Consider the following 25,690-nt stretch of genomic DNA (forward strand, 5'->3'; position numbering starts at 1 on the left):
AAAAGTATAAATGAACCAAATGCCCTTTAATAAATGGGTGAACAAAATGTGGCATATCAATACAGTGGAACATTATCCAGCCATGAAAACATGATTCATACTATAACATGGATGAACCTTGTAAAACATTCTCAGTGAAAGAAGTCAGTCACAAAAGACTGCATATTATACAATTCCATTTATAAAAGATCTAGAATAGGGAAATCCATAGAGATAGAAAGGGACCAAGGCTTACTAGAGACTCGGGGAAGGAAAAAATGGGAAATGACTGCAAATAGTTACAGGGTTCCTTTTTTGTAGTGATGAAAATGTCCTGGAATTAGTGGTGACAGTTATATAACCTTGTGACTATACTGGAAACCACTGAATTGTACACATTAAAGTGGTGGACATTGGGGCATGTGAATTATACATCAATTTAACAAAAAGGAAATTTAAAACGATATTCTCAATTTATAACTGGGAAGCAGGTTGACACGAAGTTTGAACCAGAGTTCCAAGCTTCCTGATTTATTACAAAAGACAAATTAAAAGAACTTCCAAGAAAAATTGGTGTTACACTATTTTTCAGGACTAGGAAGTTGAATTTAACCTAAGAAAAACAAAAACTAGGAAGAATGATTATATAATAAATAACAGCTAACATGTGTATAGTGCTTTACAGTTTCCAAAGCACTTTTATCTACCATTAAAAATTACGGGGCGCCCGGGTGGCTCAGTCGGTTGAGCATCCGACTTCAGCTCAGGTCATGATCTCGCAGTCCATGGGTTCCAGCCCCGCGTCAGGCTCTGTGCTCAGAGCCCCGCGACAGCTCAGAGCCTGGAGCCTGTTTCACATTCTGTGTCTCCCTCTCTCTCTGACCCTCCCCCGTTCATGCTGTCTCTCCCTGTCTCAAAAATAAATAAATGTTAAAAAAAAAAAATACGTACCAGTGTGGTAATTACTTCACCAAGTCCATGAATAAGTGGTATTGTAATTCTAATTTTAAGAATGAAGAAACATTCAAGTTATATTTTTCAGTTATATCTTTAAGGATTTCCAGGTCAGGGTTTGTCTCTTTTTCATCTCTGTGTAAAAGGCATATATAGTATGCATTCAATATATGTTTTGGGAATAAATAGACACATTAAGTCTTAGAGAAGTCCAGGAACTTTCTAAAAATCAAACAAAGCAGTGTTAAAACACCATCTTTGGTCTTCAAATCCTATGTGCTTTCCATAATACCACATCACAAGCCTCCTGTGTTAAGGAATACATTCGTTCAAGTGCCAGTTAAGCTGATGTCAGGTTATTATTAAAATGAATGTCTTTTTTTAATATAATGTATTGTCAAGTTAGCTATCATACAGTATAAACAGTGTGCCCTTGGCTTTGGGAATACATTCCCATGATTCATCGATTACATACAATACACAGTGCTCATCCCAACAAGTGCCCTCCTCACTGCCCATCACCCATTTTGCCTACCCCCCCAATGCCCTTTTTTTGTTCTCTGCAAAATGAATGTCTTCAACAGTAATCATTGATATGGCGTATTGTGTAAGACCTCAGGAAAACCTGAAGTTAAACAATTATACAAATTAGACTTTATTATTTACTACCAGATCTTCCGGTCAGTACAACAGATATTTACCAAGTGCCTGTTAGGTGTCAGCCTCTATGCTATACCCTAGAAATAGGGCATAAAAAGGAATACATCACTAGACTGAAAACACCTCAGCACTTCTTTTCATGGAGCTATTTTCAACCTAGTAGGAGGTTCTCCCACGTATTTTATCACTTTATCCTTGTCGGTTATCTAGAAGCTGAGTTCAGATATAATTCAAAATACTCCAAAGGAATAACAGTCAAATGTCAGTGGATTCCATCACTCTCCATTATAAGTCACCCATCAACTACCAGGAAAAGAGGCCAACAGTTCTTTAAAGAATTTTTCCATAGCTGTACTCCTTTAACTTCTGAAATCCAGGAATTTAGCATTTGAGCAGGTAACCTCACAAATGTCCATACACTATTCACTTAAGATAATGCAGGATGTTTCTTCTACATCCACATTCTAGAGCACCTTAGTAACATCACATACTTTTTAAAAGGTATTAACAACTTACTCTGCTTGGATTTATGCCTTCCTATGAAGACAGGCTATTTCTTATTCTTAAGCTGATTACTAAATTGGACTATTAAAAAACAGGAATATGCATATAGTGACATTAAATTAACACGTCTCAGATTTGTAATTTGACCATAGATTGGTTAAGTTGCTTCTCCAGGCAGTCACAAACTTGGTGATTAGTGAACATCCACTTACTGGAAACTAGATTTTTCCCAAAGTTCAATAAAATGATGTGCTTTAGTCATATAATCCGGTAGGAGGTTTTACCATCAAGAAAAAAAAAACTGCTTCATTTCTTTTTTTCTGTGTGGGTAGCCATCCATTTAATTAAAATCAATTGAATTTTAAAACAAAAATAAGAAGTTAAGCTCCAATTTGGTAAATGTTTTAAATGTCAAGTGACTAAGGCTGAAATGTACCCAATTTTTAAAATGAAATATCAATACTTTATTATTCTCTCCAAAATTTCTCTCCAAAATTTCTCCTTACCTTCCAAATCTATTGTGTCTTCTTTTTATACAACTTCAAATTCTGGTGTCAGATTATAGTATGGTATTGAGAAATACCATATATATTGAGTATATATTGAGTATATATATTGAGTGTAGACTGTTGACAACAAGTAGCTTTTTCATAATTAACTGTGTTCTGTATTTAGGAATTAGCTATCTCTCCCCATAGCTGGCTAAACACTTCAGCAATGAATTGAAATGTTAAAAATCATCACTGTTTTGACTCTTAACTATAGAGAACAAACTAGTGGTTACCAGAGGGTTAGCGGTGGTGGGGGGTGGGGAGGACCGGGGAAATAGGTGATGGGGATTAAAAGTACACTTATCATGATGAGTACCAGGTGTTGTATGGAAGTGTTGAATCATTATATTGTACACCTGAAACTACTATAGCACTGTATGTTAATTATACTGGAATTTTAAAAAAAGAATAAAAGAGGGACGCCTGAGTGACTCAGTCAGTTAAGCATCCAACTTCAGCTCAGGTCATGATCTCATGGTTCTGTGAGTTCAAACCCCGCATTGGGTTCTGTGCAGACAGAGCCGACTTTGAGCCTGGAGCCAACTTCAGATTCTGTGTCTCCCTGTCTCTCCCTCTGCCCTACCTGCCTTGTGCTCTGTCTATATCTCTCAAAAAAAAAAAAAAAAAAAAAAACACATTTTTAAAAAAAATTTTTAAAGAATAAAAGATTCAAACAAGTATTTTAAAAATCATCACTGTTTTAATCCATTTTAGCACTTGTTTTCTTAACTGCTAGACTTTCTGGCTAGGATATCTGATTTGGTAAATTTTACAACGAAACTTATCATATGAAATAATACAAATTTTTACCTCAGGTTGTCATTTACATACCAGGGACTGTGATAACTATTTTAGCCAGTAATATTTTATTACCTATATCAGAAATTTATTCTGTTAGCTATTAAAATATACCAGCAGCAAGGGAAAGCAAGTGATAATGTATTTTTTAATTTTTAATTTTACCATTTATCAAGACTTTAAATCCATTGATTTTTATAGAATCCTAATCATTCTTGACAACTTTGTTATGAGGGGGGAAAAAAAACATCAGTACCTGGAACAGTCCCTTTCTCCATCTCTTTGCCCTGCCAGGAAGAGATGGTATATCTACATCACCTAATGAACAGAGAACATATTGACTAAAGGAACATCTCTTACTTAACAGTGGAAAGACTCAAGATAGAGTGACATTATACCAAAAGCATGATTCTCTTAGGCAGCTAGACAATTGGAAACAGGCCATTAAAGAGTACATACCAATGAGTAAGAGGAAACACTGCTGGCCAAATAATTTATAGAAGAGTTCCTATATAATGAAATAGAGTTAATATTAAATCTATTGGGGCGCCTGGGTGGCTTAGTCGGTTGAGCGTCCGACTTCGGCTCAGGTCATGATCTCATAGTCTGTGAGTTCGAGCCCCGCATCGGGCTCCGTGCTGACAGCTCAGAGCCTGGAGCCTGTTTCAGATTCTGTGTCTCCCTCTCTCTCTGACCCTCCCCCGTTCATGCTTTGTCTCTCTCTGTCTCAAAAATAAATAAATGTTAATAAAAAAAATTAAACAATATTAAATCTATTTAGGAGCATATTTTTCTTTATAAATCTTACCTTCATTTTTCTTAACCTTGACCATTCATGTTATTATCCAATTTCTCAAAATTACAGGTTTTCCTTGTAGAGAAACATTGTCCCCTACCTGATATTCTCATAATTGTTATAGGAAATAGAATTTACTAATTCTTAGAATCTCCATAATTCTTATAGGAAAATAGAATTTATCATGCATACCACATGACCAAAAATATGATGATATTTCTTTTTATAATCCCCCTATAAGCAATGAAACTAGTCCTAAAATTTTCACTCTGCCCTTTTAACTGTCTTGAATGAGCCAGAGAACCTGAGTTTATTCTAGTGTAGATCAAGGGCTAGTCCATATCCAGAGCACAGTCTTTTTCATAATCAAATCCTGCATGGATATAATTGGATTAAACTCTTGAGCAAGTTGGTGCCTGTTGTAGAAGATCAACAAAATACACCAGCCTCATCTCCCAGAATTCCTTAAAAAGCCAGAACATCACAAAGCCCACATGCCACAACCATTAAATATGGCCTTACAGCCTGGGTTTACAAAACTTAACAAATGTCATGTTAACTGGAACAACAAACAGATTCCCAGATCATATCCTGGGATATCACAAATACTATACAGATCCAAATAGTAAAAGATCAAATGTCATTGGAGGGGGTTATTCTGTGTCATTAGAAACCCTTTTTATAGAGCAGTAAGACAAACATCACACTTCTTTTTCAACTGAAAATAAGATCACAGGTGATGATGAAGGGTGTGGGATTTGGAATTAGGCTGCCAAAAATAAAGCTGTACCTCCACCATTTAGTCAAATTGCTTAACCTCTTGATTTCCTCACGATAAATTAGAGATAATAATAGTACCTATTCACATGCAATTATTGTTAACAAATAACATACAAGAAGCACTTGCCACGGTTTTTGGCATATTGGACACATTTTTTTAATGTCTATTTATTTTTGAGAGAGAGAGAGAGACAGAGACAGACAGAGAGTGGAGGGGTGGGGGCAGAGAGAGAAGGAGACACAGAATCTGAAGGAGGCTCCAGGCTCTGAGCTGTCAGCACAGAGCCCGACACAGGGCTTGAACTCACAGACCATGAGATCATGACCTGAGCCGAAGTCAGGCACTCAACCGACCAAGCCACCCAGGTGCCCCAAATCAGACACATTTAATAGCTGTTAATTCTTATTGCTTACAGAGTGTATTTAATTTTCATATTTTGTCCTTTCTTGGTGTTCTTCATCTCCATTTTAATTGATGTCAATGTACTATTGTTTCAGAGCCATCCATCTGAGATAATGAATACTTCTCAGAACAATTTTCTCTCCCAAGAAGAGGCATATTTTTCTCCAAAGTTGCATAAAAATTTGGGTATTTGAATGTGTTCTTTTATCTCATTTTTATAGAGATGCTATTTTTCCTCAAGCCAGGGCAGTGCCAGAGGAGTTACACACATTACTGTTAGATGCAAATTCCCTGTGGCTTAAACCCTTGCAGGGAGATAGAATTCAATGTCCTTTTGACTGAGAATCACACACACACACACACACACACACACACACCAAGAAAGATAAAATTTCAGTGGTTTTTCCCCCCTTCAGCTAGTGACTTTTCCCTTCCACTCTTCCCACCTCTTATGTCAGCATATATACATTATTTAAGATATCAGAGCTACAGTTATGATAAAAGTTAATATCTAGTACTCTTAAACAATGAAGTTGGCTTCAATATTTTACCTCAAAACCAAGTGAAATTTATCTCCTGTCCTACCTTCTTACTTAATTCAGAATTTTAAATTACAGCATAATCTATTTTACAGTGGCATTCAGAATTGCCAGTCAGAATTGCATGTCAGTATAATATTCTCCTGGAGAATAAGAACGAATCAACTTTAAAAACTGTTAATTTTTTAATTACATAAATGTCTGTTTGAACTGTTTTTTGAAAGTCCAATTGTGATGCAGGCATAAAAGAACCTGCAGGCATTTGAATCTGGTGGCTGGAGTATCACAAATGCATTTTATGTATTTACCTTTAGGTAGACAATCTTTCTGTACTGGTTATCTATGTGATATAAACTGACATAGTATTTTTGAGCAGGGAGTATATTACAAGACTCAGGTCTGATGCATTTGGAGGGTAAAATTTCCTTCATGTATTCATTCACTTGTTGAGCACATATGTACTGAGTGCCTAATGTATGCCTAGCCTGTTCTAGTCTCTTCTAATATGGAAATAAAACAGACCTAAAATTTACCCCTCATGGATATTACATCCTAGTAGGGGGAGAGAGGTAATAAACATAAGTAAGTAATATATTTAACACTATTTAGTTGTTAGGAAGTGATAAGAACTGTGGGGCAGGAGAAAATAAAGCCAGGATCAATTTTGTGTAGAGTGGCCAAAGTGGGCCTCTCTGAGAAAGTGTCAATTTGAACAAAGATTTGAAGGAGATAAGAGAGTTAGACATAAAGTTATGTTATTCTTTTGAATAAGAATATTTTCTTTTTGAAAATATGAATTTTGAATATTTGAATTTTGAATATTATTATTTTGAATATTATTATTCTTTTGAAAAGTTATTATTCTTTTGAAGAATATTCTTGACAAAGGAGAAAGCCAGTGTCAAGCCTGGAAGGTATAAGCATTCCTGTAATTTCCAAGAAACAGTGAAAAGACCAGTGTCTTAGAAAAGAAGGAAGGGAGATTAAGGAGTAGAAGGTGAAATGGAGTTAAATGAGGAGTGGGGAATGTAAACTAGGTAGGACAAATCTTTATTCTGAGTGAAGTAGTAACAATAGGAAGAACAACAGCTAAAGCAAAGAAACCAAATAGAAAACAATTAAAATAATTCAGGCCAGAGATGATATGTAGCTTGGATCAAGGTGACAGCAATGAAGTTAGAAATGTGTTTGCATTGTGGACATACATATATTTGACTTCTTGGCAGACTGTGTATATATGAGGGAGGGAAAGTACTGTAACTACAGGGTTACCAGTCCAAGTAAGTAGAAATACAGACTTACATAACTGAGGAGTTCTAGTTCTGAGTATGTACCCCAAAAGGACTGAAAGCTGGGTCTCAAAGTGATATTTGTACATTAATGTACATATTAATCCAAATGTCTATCAGTGGATGAATGGCTAAATAAAGTATATACATACAAGGAATATTATTCAGCCATTAAAAGGAGTAAAGTACTGATAATTGCTACAATTTATATAGGTCTTGAAAACATTAAACTACGTGCAAGAAGCCAGACACAAATGGTAACGTGTTGTATGATTCCTTTTATATGATACATGAGACTGAGAGCAGATTAGAGGTTACGAGAGGAGAAGGGAATGGGGAGTTTTTACTTAATGAGTATGGTTATATTTATGGGGTGATGAAATGTTTGGAGACTAGAGAAAGCTGGTGGTTGCACAGCATTGTGAATATACTAAGGACCACCTAATTTTTATACTTTAAAGTAGTTAATTGTACATTATGTGAATGTCACCCTAAAAAAAAAAATAATGAAATGGAGTGTAATAGGTGCTTTCATTGAAAACTAGTAGATACAACCTCATTTTAGAAATTGGGTTTTGTTTTTTGTATCATTATCCAGGTGTCCCACCGCACTTTGTTGAAGAGACTATTGTTTTATCTAATGAATGTTCTACTCCATGATCCAGTATTCCACATATAGGAATATAAAAAACTAATCTACATGCAGACAAATATTGATGTGCAGAGATATTTATTAAAGAATTATTTACAATGGTGAAAGACTAATCACTTCTTGGTCTTTTGGCTCTATTCTTATCAGTTTAATGTAATAGTGAAAAATAAGGAGAAATCCATCATCTCCAACAATAGATTTTTTTTAATTTTTTTTTTAAATTTACATCCAAGTCAGTTAGCACAAAGAGCGACAATGATTTCAGGAATAGATTCCTTAATGCCCCTTACCCATTTAGCCCATCCCCCTTCCCACAACCCCTCCAGCAACCCTCTGTTTCTTCTCCATATTTAAGAGTCTCCTATGTTTTGTCTCCCTCCCTGTTTTTATATTATTTTTGCTTCCCTTCCCTTATGTTCATCTGTTTTTTATCTTAAAGTCCTCATATGAGTGAAGTCATATGATATTTGTCTTTCTCTGACTAATTTCACTTAGTATAATACCCTCTAGTTCCATCCACATAGTTGCAAATGGCAAGATTTCATTCTTTTTGATTGTCAAGTAATACTCCATAGAATATATGTATGTGTGCCTGTAGAGTTGGGAGTTTCTGATGGTGTTCTCTGGTCCTTTCTAGTCTTTGTTGCTTTTGGTCTGTTTTTGTTTTTCTGTCTTTTCTCCCCTGAGAGAGTCCCCCGTAAAATTTCTTGCAGGGCTGGTTTAGTGGTCACAAACTCCTGTAATTTTTCTTTGTCTGAAAAACTTTTAATCTCTCCTTCTATTTTGAATTATAAAGAATTCTTGGATAAAGTATTCTTGGCTCCATAGTTTCCGATTCAGCACATTGAATATATCCTGCTACTCCTTTCTGGCCTACCAGGTTTCTCTGAATAGGTCTGGTTCAAACCTGATCTGTCTTCCCTTGTAGGTTAAGCACTGTTTTTCCCTTGCTGCTTTCATGATTCTTTCCTTGCCTGAGTATTTTGTGAATTTGACTATGATATGCCTTGTTGATGATAAGTTTTTGTAATATTTAATGGGAGTCCCTTGTGCATCCTGTATTTTGATGTCTGTGTCTTTTCCCAGGTTAGGAAAGTTTTCTGCTATGATTTCCTCACATTGCCCTTCTACCCTGTTTTCTCTCTCATCCTCTTCTGGAACCCCTATGATTCTGATGTTGTTCCTTTTTAATGAGTCACTGATTTCTCTAATTCTTAAATTGTGCTCTTTTGCCTTAATCTACCTTTTTTTTTCTGCTTCATTATTCTCCATAAGTTTGTCCTCTATATCGCTGATTTGCTGCTCTGTCTCATCCATCCTTGCCACCATGGCATGCATTTGAGATTGCAGTTCAGTTATAGCATTTTTTATTTCATCCTGACTAGCTTTTGCTTCTTTTATCTCCACAGAGAGGGATTCTAATCTATTTTTGACCCCAGTTAGTATTCTTATTATCGTGATTCTAAATTCTGGTTCAGACATCTTGCTTGTATCTGTGTTAAGTCCCTGGTTGTCATTTCTACCTGCTCTTTCTTTTTTGGGTAAATTCCTTCATTTCATCATTTCGAAGGAAGAAAAGAATTAATAAAGAAAAAAAATTAAAATTAAAAGATGAAAACCAACACATACACATAAAAGAATCAAATAAATGATGCTAGATCCTAGGTGTGTTTTGGTCTGGTTGTTGAAAGGAGCTTGAAAGATTAGAGAAAAAAGGGAAAAAGAAAAAAAGGAAAACATGTGAAAATTTGAAAAACTGAATACATTGAAATAGAATAAAATGAAATGATGGAAGTAAAATAGAATTTGAAAAATTTACAAAAAAGTGAAAAATACAGGAGAAAAAATATTTTTAATAAAAATTGAAAATGAAAATAAATTTTTTCTCTGTCTGTATTCAAGAAACAAAAAAGAAAAACAAAAGAAAAGTAAAATTAAGTAGATAGACCAGTGAACAGACTGAAATACAATTGAAATTACATCATTTTCCCCTAGAAGTGAAACTATGAATCAAGTATAGTCTGTAAACTAAGCAGGCAGAGAGACTTGTGTTCCTGAAAGCGAGGTTGGCCCAGTTGGGCAGGGCTTAGTGTAAGGGGTCTGTTCTCCACTAGATGGCGCTGCATAGCTTACTGGAATGGATTGCTGTGGTGCTTGTAGATGTGTATGCGCATGCGCGGGAGGGGTGAAAATGGTGTCACCCAGATATCCAGTTTCTAGTATCGGAACTCTGTTCTCCCAGATCAGCAATCACACACCCATCCTTTGTCTCTGGCTTCCATCCACTCCCTGATTCTACACTGTCTGTGACCAAGCCATCATTTTGCCAGGTGGTGCCTCCCTCCTGAGTTTTATTTCAGATGTGACTGTGTTTCCCAACCCCTCACTTCTGAGGGACTGTGGCTTTGTCCTGCGCAGACCTTCTGGGGAGGATCTCACCAAGCAATGGCCAGGTGCCAGCCACACCCAGGAATGTTCCTGGGACCGTGCTGTTTGTTGCCAATGCCCAGAGACTACGGCTGATTGCCAGCCCGCCCCAGAATATGTTCACACGATCGTGTAGCAGCAGTGTTTCAGGGATTATGTAAAATCTCAACACACATCTGGCACCAGTCTTTACCCTCAACGATCTTGTTCCAGTACCAGCAAATGTGGTTGTTCTCCAGGGTCTACTGGCACATTTGCCTGTGGGGGGCCACACAGCCTATATCAGATTTCCTCCCCACTGGGGAACCACCTCTCCCCTGTGGCTTGAGGACCCCTGGACCTCACTCTGCTCCTGGGGATTCTCCCTTCCCGGCAGAGCACCACCAGGTATCAAGCTGTGGAGTTTCAGACGCTGTGCTCCCCCTGTTTATAGAGTCTCAGTGGATTTTAAACACTCTCCTTTCTCTTTTGTCCCTTTTTAGTTCAGTCCCTGTGACTCTTTCCACTTTTTCACTTTCTCTCCAGCTGCTTTTTTTTGGGGGGGGGGGGTGTTTTTCCAATACTCTCCCTCCCCCTGTTTCTATCCTCTCTCCACAAGCAAAAATAGCTCCCTGCCCTCCGTGGTTTCTCTCTCACCCAGTTCACCTCTCTGTGCCGCATACCTGCCGAGTTCTGTGGTTCAGGTTGTGCAGATTGTTGTGTTAATCCTCAAATCAGTTTTCTAGGTGTGCAGGATGGTTTAATGTTGATCTGGCCGTATTTCATGGACTCGAGACACAAAAAAAACCTCCATGCTGTTCCACCATCTTGGCTCCTCCCTCTCCAACAGTAGATTTTTAAAATGATGATATTAGAGGATTAATGTAGGGAATAAAATTATGGTCTTTTTTAACATTCCTCTTTTTTCTTTTTTTAAAGTATACATATGGTAACATAGCATTGTTTTATAAGTCTCTAAGTTTATAAGTTGACACATCATGTCACAGCAATGTATTTTCTATCTTTGTTAAGGCAATGGACAGGAAATACAAAGTTACATCCACAGTTCATGTTCTTATCCTCCATTAGCTCTTCACATAGCTTTTAAGAATTTTTTACAAGATTTACAAACTGGCAGAGAGGACACTTAAACAAAAGCAGTAATCATACATGTCATTAAGTTAGTTTTGAAGGAAAATGAATTGGATTTTTGTGTAATGCAATGGTCTTGAATTCATCACCAAGGCAATCTCATGTAGTGAAGAGAACACTGATAGGAAGTTAAAAGTATACTCAGTCGGTTAAGCATCCAACTTCAGCTCAGGTAATAATCTCAGAGCCCCACATTAGGCTCTATGCTGACAGCTCAGAGCCTGGAGCCTGCTTTGGATTCTGTATCTCCCTCTCTCTCTGCCCCTCCCCTGCTCACATTCTCTCTCTCTCTCTCTCTCTCTCAAAAATAATAAATAAACATTAAACAAAAATTTTTAAGTATATTCGTGGGCTGACTCTAACACAGACTACCAGTGAAATCTTGAGAAATTAACTTTGGACTGTCTTAAGATTTTCATCTTTCCCTTTCTTGCTAGTTTCACTGAGTAATGTAATCCCAAAGAGAAACATATATGAAAGGAATTATAAAGTTATTACAAGATGTCATTCTGTTTACTTCAAAAGAGTTTTCATGTGATGAGTCTTAATCATTGTCTTTTTCACTCTTCATGAAAAAAGTTGACTTCTATATGTTGATAAAGATTTTCAAGATACTGCTTTACTAAGATTAAGATTTTTTTTTAAGTAGAGTGACTAATATTACACTGTATGTTAACTGGAATTTTTTTTATTTTATTTTTTATTTTTAAAAATTTACATCCGGGGCGCCTGGGTGGCGCAGTGGGTTAAGCGTCCGACTTCAGCCAGGTCACGATCTCGCGGTCCATGAGTTTGAGCCCCGCGTCAGGCTCTGGGCTGATGGCTCGGAGCCTGGAGCCTGTTTCCGATTCTGTGTCTCTCTCTCTCTCTGCCCCTCCCCCGTTCATGCTCTGTCTCTCTCTGTCCCAAAAATAAATAAAAAACGTTGAAAAAAAAATTTTTTTTAAATAAAAAAAAAAATTTACATCCAAATTAGTTACCATATAGTGCAACAGTGATTTCAGGAGTAGATTCCTTAGTGCCCCTTACCCATTTAGCCCAACCCCCCTCCCATAACTCCTCCAGTAACCCTTTTTTTCTCCATATTTGTAAGTCTCTTCTGTTTTGTCCCTCTCCCTGTTTTTGTATTAGTTTCCCTTCCCTTATGTTCATCTGTTTTGTCTCTGAAAGTCCTCATATGAATGAAGTCATATGATTTTTGTCTTTCTCTGACTAACTTCCAGTTATATAATTTATAATTAATACCCTCCAGTTCCATCCACATAGTTGCAAATGGCAAGGTTTCATTATTTTTGATTGCCGAGTAATACTCCATTGTATACATATACCACATCTTCTTTATCCATTCATCCATTGATGGGCATTTGGGCTCTTTCCATACTGTGACTATTGTTGATAGTGCTGCCATAAACATGGGGGTGCATGTGTCCCTTCAAAACAGCATACCTGTATCCCTTGGATAAATGCCTAGTAATACAATTGCTGGGTCGTGGGGTAGTTCTATTTTAAGCTTTTTGAGGAACCTCCATACTGTTTTCCAGAGTGGCTGCACCAGCTTGCATTCCCACCAACAATGTAAAAGAGATCCTCTTTCTCCACATCCTCACCAACATCTGTTTTTGCCTGAGTTGTTAATGTTAGCCATTCTGACAGGTATAAAGTAGTAATCTCATTGTGGTTTTAATTTGTATGTCGCTGATGATGAGTGATTTGGAGCATTTTTTCATGTGTCAGCCATCTGGGTGTCTTCTCTGGAGAAGTGTCTATTCATGTCTTTTGCGCATTTCTTCACTGGATTATGTTTTTTAGGTGTTGAGTTTGATAAGTTCTTTACAGATTTTGGATACTAACCCTTTATCTGATATGTTATTTGCAAATATCTTCTCCCATTCTGTTGGTTGCCTTTTAGTTTTGCTGATTGTTTCCTTCTCTGTGCAGAAGTTTAGTTTAGTTTAGTTTAGTTTAGTTTAGTTTAGTTTGATGAGGTCCCAGTAGTTCATTTTTGCTTAAAATTATGTTTTTGATCATGTCTGTGTAGATTTTAGAAAAAATAATTTTTAAAGGCATTTATAATAATAAATGTCTTTTAACTGTTACTTTGGTTTTCTCTTAATGGGATTTCAGTTTTACAATGATCTTTCTGCTTACCTATTTTTAAAGAATTTTAATAACATGAAAAAATATTCATAAAATAATACTGAGTGAAAAGCAACAATACCAAACTATGCTAATGTGTTTATCTGTGCATGCATATACCTAGGGAAGAAAATTACATGATTGAAAGTATGCTAAAATATAATAATTATGTCTTCATTTTGAGATTTTGGATAATTTTATGCTAATTATTTTTAATAGTTTTAAGTTTCCTTATTTTTTTTTTAACAATTTTTTATTGCTTTATTTTTGAGAGTGAGAGTGTTGGTGGGGGAGGGGCAGAGAGTGAGGGAGACACAGAATCTGAAGCAGGCTCCAGTCTCTGAGCTGTCAGCACAGAGCCCAATGCAGGTCTCAAATTCATGAACCGCGAGATCATGACATGATCCAAAGTCAGCTGCTTAACCAACTGACCCATCCACATGCCACATGTTTTCTTACTAAACATACTCTTTTAATTTGAAATTTATGTTCTTAACAGAGTACTCGATAAATGTTCTTATTTTTAGTTCTTTACAGCAAGGTAATTATAGGAAAATAATTTATATGAATAGTTTGATGTCTATTAAGTCAGTCTTTGCTGGTACTGTAGCAAAATCCATACATATTTGATTTTTACTTCAACCATGTAATAGTAAATTTTATCTTAACAAATACAGCTAACCTGTATTTAGTGTTTACCAGGCAGGACAAGATACTTTTAAGCATTCTCATTCAATAAGCATAACTCCATAAGGCAGACTAATTCTTCTAATTTGCAATTCATTATATTGCTTTACAATTTTATATACATTAACGTTTTTTAAATGCCTATACGTAAGTTCACTCTTTCCATTATACATTTCTATTTCTAACATAAGAACTATATAATAAATCATGTATACTTTCAAATTATTTCATATTTCTAGGTAATGTTAGTGATGTTAAGAGAGTCCCACTAAATATTAAAATTTTTAGATTTTAGTCTTATCCTTTATTTTTTTTTAATTTTTATATTTTTAGAGATAGACAACACGAGTGGAGGAGGGGTAGAGAGAGAGGGAAACATAGAATTCGAAGCAGGCTCCAAGCTCTGAGCTGTCTGCACAGAGCCCAACGTGGGGCTCGACATGGGAACCACGAGATCATGACCTCAGCCAAAGTCAGCCACTTAACATACTGAGCCACACAGGCACCCCAGTCTTAGTGTTTAAATGTTCAGCTTAATTATGTAACAAACACCTAGCAAATATATATACTCATAGGGAGAGACTGACTTTTGGAATGCCAGTGTGAGGACTACACGAACCTGCTGTCCCCAAAAAGGGAAATAAAAATACTGGCCAAACAACTAGTATCAACCATTTCAGAATTTAAGAAATTAACCAAAGCTATAGAATGGAGTGTGTCTGTATGTATCCAAGAAGAACTACTAATCCTCACTAAGACAGCAGGATCTGTGGCACTTTTACTTCAGGCTATTCCCATCTGAACTACCTTCTCTACTGAGCAGTACAGCAGCGAGGAAAAACAAGCAGCCTCACAGTCAGTGGACAGGACTGACCTTTGGAGCTCCATTAAAATTCCGATCCCCATAGCACTGTCAATATTTTATCTAAAGTAGCAACTCCTTGGAAAATCCCCATTCTCAGGATTTGGGGGCTGTTTGATTTGACTCAGAGTTCAGCCCAGCAGGAAAAAATAAAATTTATTTTAAAAATTTTAAAAAGCCCTATCCCTGGGGCATTACCAAAAAGAACAATCACCTGCTGGCAAAATCTAAGCTACCTAGGCCTAAGCTTTCAGATATAGTGAAACAAGAACCTGTTCAACGTATAAAAGGAAATCTTGAGGAACAAAATGACTTTGAAAAACTCCAGTATATTCATAGGGATCTATACGGCTGTGAACATGCCTAGAAATGAAACTACCTCATTCAAATACTACCTTGTGGCCCTGCTTAAGCAATACATGAAAGCTAAAATTAATCTGTAAACTGCCTGAAGTTTGAAGGAATACTTCCACACACAAATCCCCCAAAGTGTGGAAGACATATAGACAAGATATTAAAGAAATCTTATGACCAGTCATTGCTGACTCAAGTATATCCCCTAGGAAGTCAGGCTTAAGATAAAAACTTTAAAAATAAGAAAATAAAATAACTTTGTGGCAGGGAATGAAGGATCTATAGAATTCATCCAGGAAACTCACTGAACAAATGAGCGCCACCAACAAAGAAAAACCAACAAATCCTTGAAAGGAGATGGTTGATACCACAGTCATTATATTATCTAAGAAATCCACTTTCAACCAAAAATTATATGACATGCAAAGAAACAGGAAATTATGCCACAAACACATTTTTAAAAGAATAAAATAAAATAACAGAAAATGTACCCAAAGATATTGGACATAGTTGACAGAATCTATAAAGTTGGTATTATAAATATGTTGAAAGAACTAAAAGAAGCCAGGATTGAGAATTAGGGTTAAATATGACAACTATGTCTCACTAAATAGAAAATGGAAATAAGGAGATAAAGATCATCTTAAAAATCAAATAGAAATTCTGGAAATAGAAATTGAAGAGAAAAATTCAGCAGAGGACTCAACAGATTTGAGTTGACAAAAGAATAAGCAAACTTGAATAGGATCAAACTTGAATACTAATTTCTGTATACAGGAAGTATATACAGCCTGAGTTATAGAAGAAAAAAAAAACTCAGAGACCTATGGACCCACCATCAAGCATACCAACATATGTATAAGGGGATTCATAAAAGGAAAAGAGAAAAAGGGGCAAAATAAATATCTGAAGCAATAATGGCCAAAAGCACCTAAATTTGATGAAAAGCATTAATATGCACATCTAAGAAGCCCAGCAAATTCTAAGAAGAGATCCACGCATAGTCAAACTGTCAAAAAACAAAGACAAAAGTTCTATTGATAGCAAGAGAGATGCTACTTATCACATATATGAGAGCCTCAATAAGATCAACAGCTGACTTATCAACAAACACCATAGAGGCCAGAGGAGGAGGATATATGCTAAAGGTGGGGAGGGGGGGGACTGTCAGTGAAGAATTCTATATGTGGCAAAACGATTCTTCAAAAATGAAGAAATTTAGACATTCCTAGATAAACAAAACAGACATTCAGGGCCACCTGGGTGGCTCAGTCAATTGAGTGTCCAACTTTTGTTTCCTGCTCAAGTCTTGATCCCACGATTGTGGGATCAAGCCCTGCATTGGGCTCTGTGCTGAATGTGGAGCCTGCTTGAGATTCTCTCTCTCTCTCTCTCTCTCTCTCTCTCTCTCTCTCTCTCTCTCTCTCTCTCCCCCCCTCTCTCTCCCTCTCTCTCTCTCTCTTTCTCTCTTTCTCTCTCTCTCTCCCTCTTAATCTCTCTAAAATAAAGATTAAAAAAAATTTTTTTTAAACAGACAATTCATCTCTACCAGGCCAGCCCTAAAAGAAATGCTAAAGGGAGCCCTTCAGGCTGAGCTTAGAGGACAACTAGACAGTAATTAAAATCCACACAATTAAATAAAAACACCAGTAAGACTATAGATAAATAGAAAATATGGTAATGTCTCTTATTTCCTATCTGACTTAAAAGTGCATAAAGTAATCATGTAAATCTGTGTTGATGAGCTGGTTATGTATAAAAATATAACATATAATAAGAGCACAAAAGAAAGGGGAGGACAATAGCTATATTGGAGCAAAGTTGTTATATGCACTAGGAATTAAGTTAGTTAATATGCTAATTGTAATCTCTATGGCAACCATGAAGAAAATAATTCAAAAACTATAAAAGAAATAACTAGGGAATTAAAATAGTATACTAAAATAATTTAACAAAGTAGTAGTGCCTTTAATTCAAAAGACATAAAACATGTACAAAACTAATAGTAAATGGGAGACATAAATCCTGCCTTATCAGCAATCAAACTAAGTGTAATTGGAATAAACACTCCTATCAAAAGGCAGAGATTGGTAGAATGGATAATATATGACTCAATTATGTGCCATCTACAAAAGACACTTTAGGTTCAAAGATGCAAATAAGTTTGGGGGGGTGGTGCCTGTCTGGCTCAGTGACTCTCAATCTCAGGATTGTAAGCTTGAGCCCCACACTGGGTATACAGATTACTTTAAAAAATAATATCTTTTTTAAAAAAGATACAAATAACTTGAAAGTAAAAAGATGGGGGAAATTATGCCATGCAAAAAGTAACCAAAAGAGAGCTGGAGTGGCCATTCTAGTATCAGACTAAACTGGACTTTAAGACAAAAAATTGTTACTAGAGACAAAGAAGGACATTTTATAATGACCATAAAAAGGGTAATCCATAAGGAAGCTATAAGAACTATAAAGACATAGGCACCTAACTACAGAGCACCCCAAATACATGAAGAATTGAGGACAGAAATTGATAATTCAAAATAAATTATTGGAGACTTTAATACTGCACTTTCAATAATGGATCAAATCAGGCATAAGATTGTTAAGGAAAGAGAAAATGACACTACAAACCAACAAAACCTAACAGAACTGTACAGAACACTCCACCCAACAACAGCAGAATATGCATTCTTCCCAAACACACATGGAACATTCTCCAAAATAGACTGACCATATGCTAGGTCATAAAACAAGCCTCAATAAATTTAAAAGAATTGAAATCATCCTAGGTATGTTCCCTAACTACAATGGGATGCTATTAGAAATCAATAATAATTTGAAAATTCACAAATATGTGGAAATTAAACAACAGACTCCTAAAAAACCAATAGGTCAAATAAATCACAAGGGAAACTAGAAAATACTTAGGTGCATGAAAACAAAACCACGACATACCAAAATATATAGGCTGCAGCTAAACCAGTTCGTAGAGGAAAATTTATTGATGTAAGTGCCTATATTAAGGAATAGGAAAAATCTGAAACTGATAACCACCTTAAGAAACTACCTGGGGCACCTGGGGTGGCTCAGTCTGTTACGCATCTGACTTTTGGTTTCAGCTCAGGTCATGACCTCACACAGTTCATGAGTTCGAGCCCCACATGAGGCTCTGTGCTGGTGGTGCAGAGCCTGCTTGGGGTTCTCTTTCTCCCTGCTCCTCCCCTGCTTGTGCGCTCTCTCTCTCTCTCTCTCTCTCTTTCTCGCTCTCTCTCTCTCTCTCTCTCTCTCAAAATAAATAAATAAACTGGAAGGAAGGAAGGAAGGAAGGAAGGAAGGAAGGAAGGAAGGAAGGAAGGAAGGAAGGAAGGAATTAGCCAAGGAAAAGGAAACTAAGCCCAAAGCAAGCAGAAGCCAAGAAATGAAAGAAAATAAGAAGGGAAGAAAAACATAAAGAAAACCAATTAAAAGATTTTTTTAAGATTAACAAAATTTACAAACCTTTAGCTAGACTGACAAAGAAAAAAAAAGAGAAGACTCAAATTGCTAAAGTCCATAATGAAAGAGGATACTATTACCAACCTTAACAGAAAAGGAAGCTACATAAATAGCCAATAACACTTGAAAAGCAGCTCAGCATCATTAGGCATTAGGTAAATGCAAAAAAAGCCACAATGAGAAATACCACTTCACAACTACTGGGATGGCTATGATCAAAAAGACAGAGGAAGCATTAGCAAGGATGTGGAAAACTTGGAACCTTCATACATTATTGGTGGGAATACAGAATATAGAATGCTGTGGCCATTTTGGAAAACAAGTTGACACAAAGACTTGTATGTGAATGTTCACACAGCAGCATTATTCATAAAAAGACCACACATTGTATGATTGTATTTATATGAATCTCTAGAAGAGGCAAATCTATAGAGAAACTGATTAGTGATTACCCATAGCTGAAAGAGTAAAGGTTAGAAATAGGAGTAACTTCTAATGGGTATGGGATTCTTTTTGGGTGATGAAAATGTTCTAAAATTTGTGGTTATAGTTCAACAACGTTTTTCATATACTCAAAAACACTACACATTTTAAGTTGGTGATGTTTATGGTATGTGAATTATATCTCAATAAACCTGCTTTCTTTGAAAAGTGAATCATTAATGTTAATAATCGAGACATTTCATTTCACATTTTTATCCTTAAAGAATTAAGTTCTGGCACCTAAATTGTTAACATTTTTATCATTTTAATGTTTGATAAGAGCAATGTTTACAAAGATGCCTTTTTTTTTTTTTTAATAAATGTAGCTGGACAACTCAGCCAGTCAGCACATTTAGCTCTCCAACTACCATACAATGTACTTGGTTTAGGTCGAAGTGCAAATTTTCTTGATCATCTTTATGTTGGCATTCCCCGTCCATCTGGAGAGAAGGTGAGTAAAAATTTATTTTGTTTACAATGAATCTGTGTTTTAACATTCACTATTTAGTATTTGAATTCAACAATTTGAATATTTGAATTCAAATACTTCAAACTTTTTTAATCTCTTTAAAGAGATGTAGAAAAATAGACATAATGACTTAAGAAAAAGAAATAGTGATCTATCTAAACTTGCCTTACATAGAACACGTCATAATTTGAAGATATAGTTTTCTAGCCCCTCTCTCATAAACCTCATGACCTCCTATCCCTCTTTTCTCCTTTTTTTCTTCATCTTGAATATCTAACATAATATGTATTTTATTTTGTTTGTCATACTCCACCTCCACTCGAATTTTAGCTTCAAGCAGCATTTGTACATAGCACTTTGAACAATGCCTGCTACACTGTTGAATAAGTATTTGTTGAATTAATAAATCTGTGAGACAGAAATATAATCCTTCAAAAGATAAAAAAAAAATTGCCACCAGGGCACAGGAGCCCTATTTGGTGCTTATTATATATCAATTTAGCTTAATCCATACATAGGATTTCAATTAATCAAGGAGTACTTAAGCTTTTTCCTTATTTATTTATAATAATAATTGGGGTTTTTTTGGTTTTTGGTTTTTTTTAATATGAAATTTATTGTCAAATTGGTTTCCATACAATAGCCAGTGCTCATCCCAACAGGTGCCCCCCAATGCCCATCACTCACTTTCCCCTCCCTTCCACCCCCCATTAACCCTCAGTTTATTCTATTTTTAAAAGTCTCTTATGGTTTGGCTCCCTACCTCTCTAAATTTTTTTTCCCCTTCCCCTCCCCCATGGGCTTCTGTTAAGTTTCTCAGGATCCACATAAGAGTGAAAATATATGGTATCTGCTTTCTCTGTATGACTTATTTCACTTAACATAACACTTTCCAGTTGCATCCACATTGTACAAAAGGCCATATTTCATTCTTTCTTATTGCCAAATAGTATTCCATTGCATATATAAACTAACATTTCTTTATCCATTAATCAGTTGATGGACATTTAGGCTCTTTCCATAATTTGGCTATTGCTGAAAGTGCTGCTATAAACATTGGGGTACAAGTGCTCCTCTGCATCAGCACTCCTGTATCCCTTGGGTAAATCCCTAGCAGTGCTATTGCTGGGTCATAGGGTACATCTATTTTTAATTTTTTGAGGAACCTCCACACTTTTCCAGAGCAGCTGCACCAGTTTGCATTCCCACCAACAGTGCAAGAGGGTTCCCATTTCTCCACATCCTCGCCAGCATCTATAGTCTCCTTATTTGTTTATTTTAGCCACTCTGACTGGCGTGAGGTGGTATCTGAGTGTGGCTTTGATTTGTATTTCCCTGATGAGGAGAGAAGTTGAGCATCTTTTCATGTGCGTGTTGGCCATCTGGATGTCTTCTTTAGAGAAGTGTCTATTCATGTCTTCTGCCCATTTCTTCACTGGATTATTTGTTTTTTGGGTGAGGAGTTTGGTGAGTTCTTTATAGACTTTGGATACTAGCCCTTTGTCCGATATGTCATTTGCAAATATCTTTTCCCATTCCGTTGGTTGCCTTTTAATTTTGTTGATTGTTTCCTTTGCGGTACAAAAGCCTTTTATCTCATGAGGTCCCAATAGTTCATTTTTGCTTTTAATTCCCTTGCCTTTGGAGATGTGTCAAGTAAGAAATTGCTACGGCTGAGGTCAGAGAGGTTTTTTTCCTGCTTTCTCCTCTAGGGTTTTGATGGTTTACTGTCTCACATTCAGGTCCTTCATCCATTTTGAGTTTATTTTTGTGAATGGTGTAAGAAAGTGGTCTAGTTTAATTCTACTGCATGTTGCTGTCCACTTCTCCCAGCACCATTTGTTAAAGAGACTGTCTTTTTTCCATTGGATACTCTTTCCTGCTTTGTCAAATATTACTTGGCCATACTTTTGTGGGCCCAATTCTGGAGTCTCTATTCTATTCCATATGTCTATGTGTCTGTTTTTGTGCCAATACCATGCTGCCTTGATGATTACAGCTTTGTAGTAGAGGCTAAAGTCTGGGATTGGGATGCCTCCCACTTTGGTCTTTTTCAATATTACTTTGGCTATTCAGGGTCTTTTGTGGTTCCATACAAATTTTAGGATTGCTTGTTCTAGCTTCGATAAGAATGCTGGTGCAATTTTGATTGGGATTGCATTGAATGTGTAGATTGCTTTGGGTAGTATTGACATTCAAACAATATTTATTCTTCTAATCCATGAGCATGGAATATTTTTCCATTTCATTGTATCTTCTTCGATTTCCTTCATAAGTTTTCTATAGTTTTCAGCATACAGATCTTTGTGATTCTTAGTTCAGTTGTAAATGGGATCGGTTTGTCTTTCTGTTGCTTCGTTGTTAGTGTAAAGGAATGCAACTGATTTCTGTACATTAATTTTGTATCCTGCGACTTTGCTGAATTCATGTATCACTTCTAGCAGACTTTCGGTGTAGTCTGTTGGGTTTTCCATATATAGTATCATGTCATCTGCAAAACGTGAAAGCTTGACTTCATCTTTGCCAATTTTGATGCCTTTGATTTCCTTTTGTTGTCTGATTGCTGATGCTAGCACTTCCAACACTGTGTGAAACAACAGCGGTGAGAGTGGACATCCCTGTTGTGTTCCTGATCTCAGGGAGAAAGCTCTCAGGTTTTCCCCATTGAGGATGATTTAAGCTGTGGGCTTTCATAAATGGCTTTATGATGTTTACGTATGTTCCTTCTATCCCGACTTTCTCGAGGGTTTTTATTAAGAAAGGATGCTGAATTTTGTCAAATGCTTTTTCTCCATCGATTGACAGGATCATATGGTTCTTATCTTTTCTTTTATTAATGTGATGTATCACATTGATTTGTGAATGTTGAACCAGCCCTGCATCCCAGGAATGAATCCCACTTGATCAGCGTGAATAATTCTTTTTATATGCTGTTGAATTCGATTTGCTAGTATCTTATTGAGAATTTTTGCATCCATATTCATCAGGGATATTGGCCTGTAGTTCTCTTTTTTGCTGAGTCTCTGTCTGGTTTGGGAATCAAAGGAATGCTGGATTCATAGAATGAGTCTGGAAGTTTTCCTTCCCTTGCTATTTATTGGAACAGCTTGAGAAGAATAGGTATTATCTCTGCTTTAACTGTCTGTTAGAATTTCCCAGGGAAGCCATCTGGTCCTGGACTCTTCTTTGTTGGGAGAGTTTTGATAACTGATTCCATTTCTTCACTGGTTATGGGTCTGTTCAAGTTTTCTATTTCTTCCTGTTTGAGTTTTGGAAGTGCTTAGGAATTTGTCCATTTCTTCCAGGTTGTCCAGTTTGTTGGCATATAATTTTTCATAGTATTCCCTGATAATTGCTTGTATTTCTGAGGGATTGGTTGTAATAATTCCATTTTCATTCGTGATTTTATCAATTTGGGTCATCTCCCTTTTTGAGAAGCCTGCCTAGAGGTTTATCAATTTTGTTTATTTTTTCAAAAAGCCAACTCTTGGTTTCCTTGATCTGCTCTACAGTTTTTTTAGATTCTATATTTATTTTTGCTCTGATCTTTATTATTTCTCTTCTTCTGCTGATTTAGGCTGCCTTTGCTGTTCTGCTTCTATTTCCTTTAAGTGTGCTGTTAGATTTTGTATTTGGGATTTTTCTTGTTTCTTGAGATAGGCCTGGATTGCAATGTATTTTCCTCTCAGGACTGCCTTTGCTGCATCCCAAAGCATTTGGATTGTTGTATTTTCATTTTCGTTTGTTTCCATATATTTTTTAATTTCTTCTCTAATTGCCTGGTTGACCCATTCATTCTTTAGTAGGGTGTTCTTTAACCTCCATGCTTTTGGAGGTTTTCCAGACTTTTTCCTGTGGTTGATTTCAAGCTTCATAGCATCGTGGTCTGAAAGTGTGCATGGTATGATCTCAATTCTTGTATACTTATGAAGGGCTGTTTTGTGACCCCGTATGTGATCTATCTTGGAGAATGTTCCATGTGCACTCGAGAAGAAAGTATATTCTGTTGCTGTGGGATGCAGAGTTCTAGATATATCTGTCAAGTCCATCTGATCCAATGTATCATTCAGGGCCATTGTTTCTTTATTGATCCTGTGTCTAGATGATCTATCCATTGCTGTAAGTGGGGTATTAAAGTCCCCTGCAATTACCACATTCTTATCAATAAGGTTGCTCATGTTTGTGATTAATTGTTTTACACATTTGGGGCCTCCTTATTCGGAACATAGATGTACAATTGTTAGATCTTCCTGATGGATAGACCCTGTGATTATTATAAAATGTCCTTCTTCATCTTTTGTTACAACTTTTAATTTAAAGTCTAGTTTGTCTGATATAAGTATGGCTACTCCAGCTTTCTTTTGACTTCCACTAGCATGATAGATAGTTCTCCATCCCCTCACTTTCAATCTGAAGGTGTCCTCAGGTCTAAAATGAATCTCTTATCGACAGCAAATAGATGGGTCTTGTTTTTTTTATCCATTCTGACACCCTATATCTTTTGGTTGGAGCATTCAGTCCATTTACATTCAGTTTTACTATAGAAAGATATGGGTTTAGAGTCATTGTGATGTCTGTAGGTTTCATGCTTGTAGTGATGTCTCTGGTCCTTTGTGGTCCTTGCAACATTTCACTCACAGAATCCCCCTTAGGATCTCTTGTGGGGCTGGTTTAGTGGTGATGGATTCCTTCAGTTTTTGTTTGTTTGGGGAAATCTTTATCTCTCCTTCTATTCTGAATGACAGGCTTGCTGGATAAAGGATTCTTAGCTGCTTTTTTTTTTTTTTTTTTTCTGTTCATCATATTGAAGATTTCCTGCCATTCTTTTCTGGCCTGCCAAGTTTCAGTAGATAGGTCTGCTACTACTATTATGTGTCTACCTTTGTAAGTTAGAGCCTGTTTTCCCTGGCTGCTTTCAGAATTTTCTCTTTATCCTTGTATTTTGCCAGTTTCACTCTGATATGTCGTGCAGATGATCGATTCAAGTTATGTCTGAAGGGGGTTCTCTGTGCCTCTTGGATTTCAATGCCTTTTTCCTTCCCCAGATTAGAGAAGGTCTCAGCTATGATTTATTCAAGTACACCTTCAGCCCCTTTTTCTCCTTCCTCCTTCTGGAATTCCCATGATATGGATATTGTTCCGTTTCATTGCATCACTTAGTTCTCTAATTCTCCCCTCATACTCCTGGATTTTTTTATCTCTCTTTTTCTCAGCTTCCTCTTTTTCCATAATTTTATCTTCTAATTCACCTATTCTCTCCTCTGCCTCTTCAATCCGTGCTATGGCCGCCTCCATTTATTTTTCACCTCATTTATAGCATTTTTTAATTCATCTCTGTTGCAATAGATTCTCTGATGGCCTCTGTGCTTTCTTCAAGCCCAGTGATTAATTTTATGACCATTATTATAAATTCTTATTCCATTATATTGTTTAAATCGGTTTTGATTAATTCATTAGCTGTCGCTACTTCCTGGAGCTTCTTTTGAGGAGAGTTCTTCCGTTTTGTTATTTTGAGTAGTCGCTGTGGTAACTCCAAACTGTAGGCCACTTCTTGTGCTATCAGGAGTGACTTGTGTGGTGGGCGAGGCCGCAGTCAGACCCGATGTCTGTCCCCAGCCCACCGCTGGGGCCACAGTCATACTGGTTTGTACCTTATCTTCCCTTCTTCCAAGGGCAGGACTCACTGTGGAGTGGTGTGTCCCCTGTCTGGACTACTTGCACACTGCCAGGCTTGTGCTGCT

General features: G+C 36.6%; 1 protein-coding gene across 2 annotated transcripts in view; it reads left to right on the forward strand.

The window, feature by feature from the left end:
- ITFG1 (integrin alpha FG-GAP repeat containing 1) overlaps positions 1-25,690 on the forward strand; it is a 340,878-nt gene that overhangs the window by 306,253 nt on the left and 8,935 nt on the right. For both annotated transcript variants that reach the window (XM_015062061.3, XM_027044499.2), the window contains one exon: positions 19,807-19,931. In XM_015062061.3, coding sequence (XP_014917547.2) covers positions 19,807-19,931 — 125 coding nt within the window. The remainder of the gene's footprint in view (positions 1-19,806; positions 19,932-25,690) is intronic.

Source organism: Acinonyx jubatus, chromosome E2 (genome assembly GCF_027475565.1).
Source record: "Acinonyx jubatus isolate Ajub_Pintada_27869175 chromosome E2, VMU_Ajub_asm_v1.0, whole genome shotgun sequence".
NCBI classification, from domain to species: Eukaryota; Metazoa; Chordata; class Mammalia; order Carnivora; family Felidae; genus Acinonyx; species Acinonyx jubatus.